Source organism: Chiloscyllium plagiosum, chromosome 2 (genome assembly GCF_004010195.1).
Source record: "Chiloscyllium plagiosum isolate BGI_BamShark_2017 chromosome 2, ASM401019v2, whole genome shotgun sequence".
Classification (NCBI taxonomy): Eukaryota; Metazoa; Chordata; class Chondrichthyes; order Orectolobiformes; family Hemiscylliidae; genus Chiloscyllium; species Chiloscyllium plagiosum.
Window position 1 is genome coordinate 44799896 of NC_057711.1, and position 11641 is coordinate 44811536.

General features: G+C 39.4%; 1 protein-coding gene across 3 annotated transcripts in view; it reads right to left on the minus strand.

Annotated features, from left to right (window-relative positions):
- Window positions 1-11641, minus strand: part of ccnh (cyclin H) — a 43616-nt gene that overhangs the window by 19484 nt on the left and 12491 nt on the right. For all 3 annotated transcript variants that reach the window (XM_043708663.1, XM_043708657.1, XM_043708672.1), the window contains exons 3-5: window positions 10068-10184; window positions 9650-9723; window positions 7587-7797 (exon numbers count right to left, since the gene is read on the minus strand). In XM_043708663.1, the coding sequence (XP_043564598.1) occupies window positions 7587-7797; window positions 9650-9723; window positions 10068-10184 (402 nt within the window). The remainder of the gene's footprint in view (window positions 1-7586; window positions 7798-9649; window positions 9724-10067; window positions 10185-11641) is intronic.

Here is an 11641-nt window from a genome sequence, read left to right on the forward strand (position 1 = left end):
ACACAGCATGGAAACAGACCCTTCATTGTCCGTGCCGAACATAATCCCAAACTAAATTAGTCCCACCTGCCTGCCCCTGTCCCATATCCCTCTAAACCTCTCCTATTCATGTATCCATCCAAATGTCTTTTAATTGTAATTGTATCTGCATCCACCACTTGTTCATTAATTTCATTCCGCACGTGAACACTGTAAAAAAAATATTGCCTTGTCTTTTTTAAATCTCTCTCCTCTCACCTAACAAACATGCCTGCTGGTTTTGAACTTGCCTGTCTTAGGGGAAACACAACCGCTATCAATACCTCTTTGTATTTTATAAACTGCTATCAGGTCACTGCTCAACCTCTTATGCTCCAGTGAAAAAAGTCCCGGCCTTTCTTTATAACTCAGACCTTCCATACCCAGCAACATCCCAGTAAACCTCTTCTAAACCCTCTCCAGCTTGATAATATCTGAGAATTGGATGACCAGAACCGGACAGTATTCCACATCAGCCTTCATCAATGTCCTGTACAACCCCAACATAACATTCTAACTTCTATACTCAAAGGACTGAGCAATGAAAGTGGAGGATTTCTCTCCATGAATCCAACAAATTTTCACACATCTTCCAAAACTCACCCAACTACTTATGCACCAGACCCCCATTTTCCCCGGCTTGTTGTATCCTCCCATTTACCACAGGCAAAGTACTGAAACACTGTGGGGACCTCCCTGGTGTCAGCATCCTCTTTAAAAATACAGTAATTCACCCGTAGCCCATAATTGCCCTGTACAGTGTGTCAATTGCCCCAGAAATGTTGGACAACGGAATTAGTACCCTGCTTTGCTGATCTGGACCTGGAAATGGATGGCAGATGCAGCACAAGCAAGTGATGGGCTGGAGTCGCCAAGTTATCACCCTGACTTTCATGTCAGGGATTGTCACAGTCTTATTTCTAAACTGTGGTGAGGGAAGATTGGGAAAGTGCAAATCCACGAGGGGAGATGTAACAATGAGAATGCTAATTCATGCAAATTGGCCTCTTGCATTAAGCAGCAAAAATCATATTTAATCATTCACAGAATAAAAAAAAGGAACTTTCTTTTTCCAATGTCAGGAATCTTATTATTGCTGATCGCACATGGTTCTCCCAATTTTCGCACCATTGCCCAAGTTGCTCAATGGCTGGTAACATTACATACTAGGTACCCAAAAGGTAGCTGATTAGCATTTCTACAAGGATACATGATTGATTGATATTGTCAAGGAGATAAATTTTGAAAGGGTAGGAGCCATAATAAACCACCATTGTATCAGCTTACAGATTTCAAAGTAATCTTGAATGTCTTCCAGACGAATCTGTGAGAATATGAGAGGGAGTGAGCATAGAGTTAGAAGCAGCAAGTTTCTATTGTTCATCATACAGGAGAGCACTCAGCTGGGACTGAAGATGATTTAAACAGGACTGGAAGAGTCACCTAGCTTTGACTTTAGGGAGGAATCTCTGGGACAATCCTCACTGTAAAGGCAATTTAGAGATAATAAGCTATCTGACTAAAAGAAAAATAAAGCAAGCAACCATCAGGAGCCAAGAATAGTTTTGATCTGGTTGCTGGAGAATAAGTATCCACTTAAAAACACAATCAAATATAATTGTAGGCCTGGTGTTTTAAAATTAAATATGGGATCTTTTCAGTTGATTAGAGTCTATGTTTGTCCAAGGAATAGGATTTAAATAATGTTGCGTTTACTTTACTACAATAAAATGTTTAAAACTTTAAACCTGGTTTGTCAATATCAAAATCAATTGACTGGGTAGATATAAAAGAGAAACAGGTCAAACTGGTGTAAAAGGAGCTGTAACATGATCAAGATTTAGGAGTAGATTTCCCTACAAGAAAAGTGATTTTGAAAACCTTAAGCTCTGTTCCAAACATACTCTAGAGATTAACGGATATATTTCTGGGTGAAAAGTTTCACAGGGACATGTTCTTGAAATAACATTAAGGATCAGGTGACAGAATGAAAACTACAGACATAAGCAAGTGTGTTTATGGGTTGAATACTACAGTGGAGTATAATATTTCTCAACTGGTCCATTTTTCTGAAAGTAGGTGAACATTTAACTTGAGGACAGGCGTTAGTGTAGTGGTAGCTTCACCAGGCAAGCAAATGAAGCCCAAACTAATATTCTAGAGACATGCGTTTGCATCTCAATGGCAAGTGATGAAACTTGAATTAAATAAAAGCCTGGAATTAAAGCTGGTCCAATGGCAACCATTGTCATAAAAACACATCTGGTTCACTATGGGCGGCACGGTGGCACAGTGGTTAGCACTGCTGCCTCACAGCGCCAGAGACCCGGGTTCAATTCCCGCCTCAGGCGACCGACTGTGTGGAGTTTGCACATTCTCCCCGTGTCAGCGTGGGTTTCCTCCGGGTGCTCCGGTTTCCTCCCACACTCCAAAAATGTGCAGGTTAGGTGAATTGGCCACGCTAAATTGCCTGTAGTGCTAGGTGCAGGGGTAAATGTAGGGGAATGGGTCTGGGTGGGTGCGCTTCGGCGGGGACTTGTTGGGCCGAAGGGCCTGTTTCCACACTGTAAGTAATCTAATCTAATCTAATCTAATGACACTAACATCAACGTGCTAGTGAAGTGAGGAACAGGGAGAGAGCAGAGCTGAGCACATGGCTCCTGGGATGGTGCAAGAGGGAGAGGATTGGATTCTTGGATAATTGGAACTCTTTCTGGGGTAGGTCGGACCTCTACAAACAGGTTGGTCTTCACCTGAACCAGAGGGGTATCAGTATCCTGGGGGGGATTTTTGCTAATGCTCTTCAGGAGGGTTGAAACTAATGCAGCAGAGGGGGAGGGAACCTGAATTGTGGTTCCATTGTAAAGGAGGTTGAGAGTAGTGAGGTCAGGGATAGGTTTACAAGGTCGCAAGAGGGCACCGACAATCAGGATGTCGGTTTGAAATATGTGTACTTCAATACCAGGAGCATCCGGAATAAGGTGGGTGAACTTGCAGCATGGGTTGCGATGTTGTGGCCATTTCAGAGACATGGATAGAGCAAGGACAGGAATGGTTGTTGCAGATTCTGGGATTTAGATGTTTCAGTAAGAACAGAGAAGGTGGTTAAAAAAAGGGAGGTGGAAGTGGCATTGTTAATCAAGGGTAGTATTACAGCAGACAGAATGTTTGAGGATTCATCCACTGAGGTAGTTTAGACTGAAGTTAAAAACAGGAAAGGAGAGGTCACCCTGTTGGGAGTTTACTATCAGCCTCTGAATTGTTTCAGGTATGTAGAGGAAAGGATAGCAAAGATGAATCTTGATAGGCGAGAATAACAGGGTAGTTGTTATGGGGGACTTTAACTTCCCCAATATTGACTGAGAATACTAAAGTTCAAGTTGTTTGGATGAATCAGTTTTTGTGCAGGAGGATTTTCTGACACAGTATGTAGACAGCCCAACAAGAGACAATGCCAGATTGGATTTGGTACTAGGGAATGAACCCAGCCAGGTGTTAGACTTGGAGGTAGGTGAGCACTTTGGCAATAGGTAGCCACAATTCAGTTATGTTTACAATAGCAATGGGAAGGGTAGGTATACACCACAGAGAATGAGGTATAACTGGGGAAAAGGCAATTATGATGCAATTAGGCGAGATTTAGGATGCATAGGATGGGGAAGGAAATTGCAGGGGATGGGCACACTTGCAATGTGGAGCTTATTCAACGAACAGCTACTGCAGGTCCTTGATAAGTATATACCGATCAGGCAGGGAGGTAGTTATCGAGAGAGGGAGCCATGGTTTACTAAAGAAGTTGAAGCTCTTGACAAGATGAAGAGGACGGCTTAAGTGAGGATGAGGCGTGAAGGCTCAGTTAGGGGGCTGGAGAGTCATAAGTTAGCTCTTTAGATCTTTTCTGGCTAAGAAGAGTCAGGAAGGGACATGAGAAGTTGTTGGCGGATAGGATCAAGGAAAACCCTAAGGTCTTCTATAGGTATATCAGGAATTAAAAAATGACTAGAGTAAGTTTAGGGCCAATCAAAAGATAGTAATGGGAAGTTGTGTGTGGAATCTGAGGACATAGGGGAAGCACTTAATGAATACTTTTCATCAGTATTCAGATTGGAAAAGGGCAATGTTAGTGAGAATACAGAGATACAGGCTACTAGATTAGATGGGATTGGAGTTGACAAAGAGGAGCTTTTAGGTAAAAACAATGACTGCAGATGCTGGAAACCAGATTCTGAATTAGTGGTGCTGGAAGAGCACAGCAGTTCAGGCAGCATTCGAGGAGCAGTAAAATCAACGTTTCGGTCAAAAGCCTTTTCTGATAAAGGGCTTTTGCCCGAAACGACATTTTTACTGCTCCTCGGATGCTGCCTGAACTGCTGTGTTCTTCCAGCAAGAGGAGTTTTTAGCAATTTTGGGAGATCTGAAAATAGATAAAACCCCTGGGAAGGATGGGATTTATCGTCAGATTCTCTGGGAAACCAGGGAGGAGATTGCAGAGCCTTTGGCTTTGATCTTTATGTCATCATTGTCGACAAGAATTGTGCCAGAAGACTGGAGGATAGCAAATGTAGTTCCCTTGTTTAAGAAGGAGAGTCGGGACAACCCTGGTAATTGTAGGCCAGTAAGCCTTACTTCAGTTGTGGGTAAGCTGTTGGGAAAGGTTATAAGAGATAGGATTTATCATCTGGAAAGGAATAATTTGATTATGGAAAGTCAACATGGTTTTGTGAAGGGTAGATTGTGCCTCACTAACCTTATTGAGTTCTTTCAGAAGGTGACAAAACAGGTGGATGAAGGTGAAGTGATTGATGTGATGCATATAGACTTCAGTAAGGCGTTTGATAAGTTTCCCCAAGGTAGGCTATTGCACAAAATACGGAGTTTCAGGATTGAAGGTGATTTAGCAGTTTGGATCATAAATTGGCTAACTAAGAAAAGACAGAGGATGGTGGTTGATGGGAATGTTCATCCTGGTGAGCTGCAAGGATCTGTTTTGGGACCACTGCTGTTTGTCACTTTAATAAATGATCTGGAGGTGAGCGTAGAAGGATGGGTTAGTAAATTCGTGGATGACACTAAGGTAGTCATGATTTGGAGACACCGATGTTGGACTGGGGTGTACAAAGTTAAAAGTCACACAACACCAGGTTATAGTCCAACACGTTTATTTGGAAGCACTATCTTTCGGAGCGCTGCTCCTTCATCAGGTGATTGTGGAGAATAAGATTGTAAGACTCAGAATAAATTCTGTGTGGATAGTGCCAAAGGATGTTGTGGGTTACAGAGGGTCATAGCTAAGATGCAGAGCTAAGTAACAGGAATGCAGAGTACTAGGCTAATGGTAAAATTCTTGGCAGTGTAGATGAACAGAGAGATCTGTGTCCAGGTGCGTAAATCCTTGGAAGTTGCCACCCAGGTTAATAGCATTAAGGAGGCATATGGTGTGTTGGTGTTTATTGGTAGTGGGATTGAGTTTCAGAGCCACTAAGTCATGCTTCAGCTGTACAAGAAACTGGTACGGCTGCACCTGGAGTATTGCGTACAGTTCTGGTCACTGCATTATAGGAAGGATTTGAAGGCTTTGGAAAGGGTTCAAAGGAGATTTACTAGGATGCTGCCTGGTATGGAAGGTAGGGCTTTTGCCCGAAACGTCGATTTTCCTGCTCCTTGGATGCTGCCTGACCTGCTGTGCTTTTCCAGTACCACTCTGATCAAAACTCTGGTATAGAAGGAAGGCCTTACGGAGGAAATGCTGAGGGAACTGAGGCTGTTTTTATTGGAAAGAAGGTTGAGAGGTTACTCAAATCGAGATGTATAAGATAATCAGAGGATTAGATAGGATGGACAGTGAGAGCCTTTTTCCTCGGATGGTGAAGGCTAACATGAGGGGACATAGCTTTAAATTGAGGGGTGATAGATTTAGGACAGATATCAGGGGTAGTTTCTTTACTTAGACAGTAGTAGGGACTTGGAACAGCCTGCCTGCACCAGTAGTAGATTCTCTGACGTTAACAGCATTTAAATGTGCATTGGACATACATATGGATAATAATGGGGTGGATGGGTCGGGGGTTGGGGCAGACAAGTTTGGAGGGGACCGGACCGTGGTTGGGGGCTCACACACAGTGTTCTGCTGCCTGGTCTCCTGAACGGGGAGCAGACTTAGCAAGTGCTCGCTGTGTTTATCTCATTGAACGAATTATGGGGTAGGGGAGGGTAGGGCTTCAGCAATGCTGCAGGTCCCTTACACCCAAGTGTGTATCGCTGCTCAGAAACAAACCCTGAGACAGAGAGGGGGAGCATGACAGGCAGAGCGAGGAAAAGGGAAACTTCAGAAAACTCTGAGCCCCAGAGGAGACGCATTGAATCATTTAACCAAATAATCAATTCTCCAAACGAAATAGTGCCTGCCTATCTTGTCCGGATAATCGAGGTTCCTCTGTACATCCTGCTCAGGAAGAACAATGAATGCTATCTGTTGGTCAGAAAAGCTGAGAAAATAAAAAGGATTGTTAAAAGTACCTTAGCTGCTGAAACACTGGCATGATCCGAATCCATGTATCCAATATTCTAATGGAAATATTTAATAAGGGGCGATTTGAGAAAATATTGCCAGAGAATGTTAAGCGGATAAATGTTCTCTTTGGGGCAGTGTACATTCAACGAAGGTTGTCACTGACAAATAGTTAATGATTGGCCTTGCTAGCATAAATGAAATGTTACAAAGAAAGTTCCAAAATAAAATGCATTGATGCAAGCCACAATTGAGAGATGTTCACAAATTTTTAAAAAAATTGGAAATCCTTGTATAATAATGAGGAGTTATATTTTTTAAAAACCAAAAGAAAATCAATTTTTATTCCTGCCATTTTATGATTAGGCATATTATAATATGTTTTGTTCAAAGCAAAGGAAATATGGAAGGTTAACTATCTTATGGATTGATAAGAAAACCATTTTTTTTAATAATCACTTTCAATATATAGAATATGAAAACCATTTTATTTAGTGTTGTTCAAAAGAAAGGAAGGGAATCTAGTAGCTTGGTAAGTTATGTAGGTGATTGGGTTAATTGACAAATGAATTGAGTGGGAAATATACATAGCAAACAGGTGAGACTGGCTTTAAGACTGAGTAGATGCAAATAGGTCATTTAGTGGTGGGTTTTCAAAAACAAAATCGAGTCATTAATAAATTCTATTCACAAAGCAATGTGCCTTTGCTTCTACCTCAACAACTGGTTTGGATTTAATAGTCATTGTTGTGTTATGCTTTCATTCAGTCATTAGGAATTAACTTTTCTCAAACAAAAAATAATCAATATTGACAACAATCATAACGATATTATTCACTCGCTAGCTTTTAATCATTGCAGTAATATGACCCTTCATATGAATGTTGACAGTGAGAATTAATTAAATTTTGCAAACTGAAATGAAATGGATGCTTACACATGCATACCAGTTACTGCACTACTTTAGACATTTCTACATATAACGACAAAGTGTGTATTTCAAACTTGCAACATACTCGAGACCTCAGAATTATAAATTCAATCACTGTTGGCACGATACCTTTAGATCAATAAGAAAGCCCTCAAAAGGTCGAAATGGATTGTGGACAATGAGATGAAAATTCAGCTGCTGAATAAGCAACAATTCATACTCAAGGATCTGTTCCAAAGCCTTCTCTTGACCTGCAGGGCTCTCCCAGAGATTAGCAACAAACTGGGAACTGGAGACGTTAAATTCATCCACTTTACATGCTAAGTATACACTTGTCAACCTGTACCAGAAAGAGAATAAAAAGATTTAATGAAACAAAATTCCAAAATACAATTATATTACAGCTCAAAAGTCCATTCAATTTAGCAATTCTTTCTGAAAGCCTACACAAGATATTTAACTTAATCTCATTTCTTTCACAATTCTTATATACTAATATTCCGCTTCAGGCAATTATATAATCTGGTTTTAAAATACTGTATAAATTTACTTCAACATTTGTTTAAGGTCCAGAATGCCACATTTTAACCAGCTTCTGCACACAGACCTTGTGATTATCTTCAAATTGTGCCCTTTCATTTTGTCTTGCAAACCAGTGAAAAAAAGTTGTTCTATTTACCTCACTATAATCCTTCATTAACCTCAAGGCTTACATCCTTTAATCTTCTCTACTCAGTAAAAAATAACTAATGTCACACAGTTATGGCAATGATATAAAATGGATTATCATTTTTTTGATTTCCATTTAATTCTCAAGACCTTTCATGACCTAAAGTAGATTCTTATTTAAGAAATGCAAAAAAATGCAAAATGCAAAAAGTGAATTAAGATGGCCACAATGGTCACTTAACCAAGTGGCACAAACATTATGATACCACTAATAAATAAGGTTCTATCTTAGCCATCATTATAGCAAAAGGCTGTGAGATCCCAATCTACTTCTGGTTGTAAGACATCCTTCTGGAAATTTCACGCACTGCATGAAAGTCTCCAGCAGGTTATCCAGCTTGAACAAAAATTAAATCCAGACATGGTAATACAAAAGAAAAATGGATTTGTAAGAGTAGAACTGCAGAGTTCTTTTCTCCACCCCTACCCTACAGTTTCTCTTGCACTTTCTTGAAAAAATAGTGCTCTATAATAAAGCAAATTGGAAAAATGTCCATTCACTGAGAACTCAAGATGCAAGACATGAATTACACAACCCCAATCTCAGGTTACAATCTAACTCTTTAAAGGACTCTAAGCACTTCTCACGTAATCATTTTTTTGTACCAGACACTTTCCCCTTTTTCCACATTTCATATGCTATGTTTGATGCCACGTTTTAATCATGTTTTTCAGAGTTAGTAAATAATAAAATTCCTGTTATTACACAGAATCTCAATAATGCAGAAAGAGAGCATACAGCCCATAGAGTCTAAACCAACCCTCCGAAGATAATCCTACTCAGACCCAACCTGTAACCCCACATTTACCCTGGCTAACCCACCAAGCCTGCACGTCTTTGGACTCTGACAGCACCCGGATGATACCCACGTAGACATAGGGCGAATGTCTGTCTGTGGTAAGTTTGCATAGTCACCCATGGCTGAAACTGAACCTGACTCTCTGGCACAGTGAGGGAATTGTGCTAACCACTGAGCACCATGCTACCCTCAAGAAAATCTTCTAATTAGCTCCTTCATTTCATTTCATTAACTACTTTAATTAATGTGTGATTATAGTTACTTGGTAAAAACAAAACATTTCGTTATTATTTCGGCCAGCGGAGGGTTTTTTTTTGAAAAAGGAACCAATTCACCCCGCCTCAATGGTCATATCAACATAAATTTAAAACAGTGAGTTCTGAACAGCAGCAATTACAGAGTAGGAATTAAGAAAAGACTATTTTTGAAATACAAATTACAATTTATTTCTGTAACATTGAATCAAAAATGTATATTTACACTTGCACTCACAATGATCATTACATGCAATCTCAAGAATTTATGGAATTTGTTAAGTTTTGAAAGCATTATCTTATTACAGATAAAATAGGAATAAAATAAAACTTTGAAAATTCTCAGTAACCTGGTGAAATTAACAACTTTGGAAACAGTAAACCAGTCAGGAAACAGACAAAAACTCACATAATAGTCCTTGGATGATATTCCATTACAGAATTATTCAAAAAGAATCTCTTGAAATACATACTTGCAGTTCCCTAAACAAAAGACACAAACAATGCTCTAAAGATCAATTACACATATGCACAATAGTTAAGGATTTGTAAGTGAAGATAATAGGTAGACTTTGAAAAACCACATTTTACCTTTTATACAACCAATATATAGTGTTATTTAAAGCAACTGTGGTAAATTGCACCCAATCACTTTCTTTAAAACATCGTTCTCATATTTAATTTTCACATGAAAATCAGACCTTAAACAAGTATTGTTTCGCAATGAGGCAAATTAAACAGGCTGAAGAGACAGTTGACGTGTCGTCAATTAATAAATCACAAAAGGACGCTCACTTTCTGTGTAAACATGAGATATGTGTTCTTACCACCACAGATTTAGGCATGATGGGTTTAAATGCAGAGCAGAATTCCAACAATCTTTTTTCATAGTATTTACGTAGTACCTCCTCTTCCTGAGGTTCCAGCAATGCCCCTGGAGAAAGCTGTTCAGGAAAACCAAAGCAAAGCAATCATTATCAAGGCAAACAACTGGTAAATAGCAACTCAATGCACATTATATTTCTCTCTTTAACAAAGATAGGAAAAGGCTTTAAATAGGTTTAACTTCATCTTTCCGAGGGAAAGGGGGTGAAGAAAATGGAGAGAGAGAGATGGTGAACTCTAACAAAATCAATGTTGCCTTTTAGAATTTTTAAAAAATTGATTGACAAATTAGTGGAAAGAGGAATTTTCTTTTGATTCTGACCAAGAGAAATAAGTCAGCCAAAAATAACATATCCTATTCGACACCATTTGAGGAAATGGAACAACAATAAGAACTGTCTTCATTCAAAGGGAAGATCATCTAAATAATGGGCAATCTGCAGCCATATCAATCTCAACCATAGTCCAAAGCAAACAGAAATAGAAAAACAATTCAATGGTGATAGCTTCAACTCCAACTAATTCTGACTGCCTGCTTAGGAAGGACCATTGCAATTGGTCCTTCCTAAACAATTGCAAGTTCTTTAGTTGCACAATTTTCTAAAATTCAATATATGCATACATTTTAAATTTGAGAAGAATCAATCTTCATTTATCAAGCCTATAATGTAAGTTGTTATCTGAGGATATTAGATGTTAACTTTTCATTATAGTTGATACATCATATTTTTCAAATAATTCATTCCTAAAAATATTTTGAATTTCATGGGCTGCATTTGTGTACCTTTGTCTTGATTTAAAACATGCTTGAAGAAAGCAAATCAAAATCAGAACCATCAATATTTCCAAACCCCTCATTATCATATAGAATTTAGGAATCTGAAGGTGTAATTTCTAAATAGGATCCAAGGCTGACAAAAGTCAACAGATGGAGCACGTGGTTTTAACAAACTATAATCTGAGTTTTGCAGTCATCAGCTTCAAAGATGGCACATGTCACAGACCTCAAACAAAATTGCCCACAAGGATTTAATGCTTTTTGTGGCATGGATTTCACCTTTTTCCCCAAAATTAACTTCTTATGCCATTTCTCCTCATCTCAGTCCCAAATGGCCAATCCCATATCCTTTAGATTAGATTAGATTATTGTGGTTCTGTTCACCAAGCTGGGAATTTGTGTTGCACAAGTTTCGTCCCCTGTCTAGTTGACATCCTCAGCGCTTGGGAGCCTCCTTGAAGCGCTTCTGTGATGTTTCCTCCAGCATTTATAGTGATTTGTATCTGCCGCTTCCGGTTGTTAGTTCCAGCTGTCTGCTGTAGTGGCCGGTATATTGGGTCCAGGTCGATGTGCTTATTGATTGAATCTGTGGATGAGTGCCATGCCTCTAGGAATTTCCTGGCTGTTCTCTATTTGGCTTGTCCTATAATAGTAGTGTTGTCCCAGTCGAACTCATGTTGCTTGTCATCTGAGTGTGTGACTACTAAGGATAGCTGGTCATGTCGTTTCGTGGCTAGT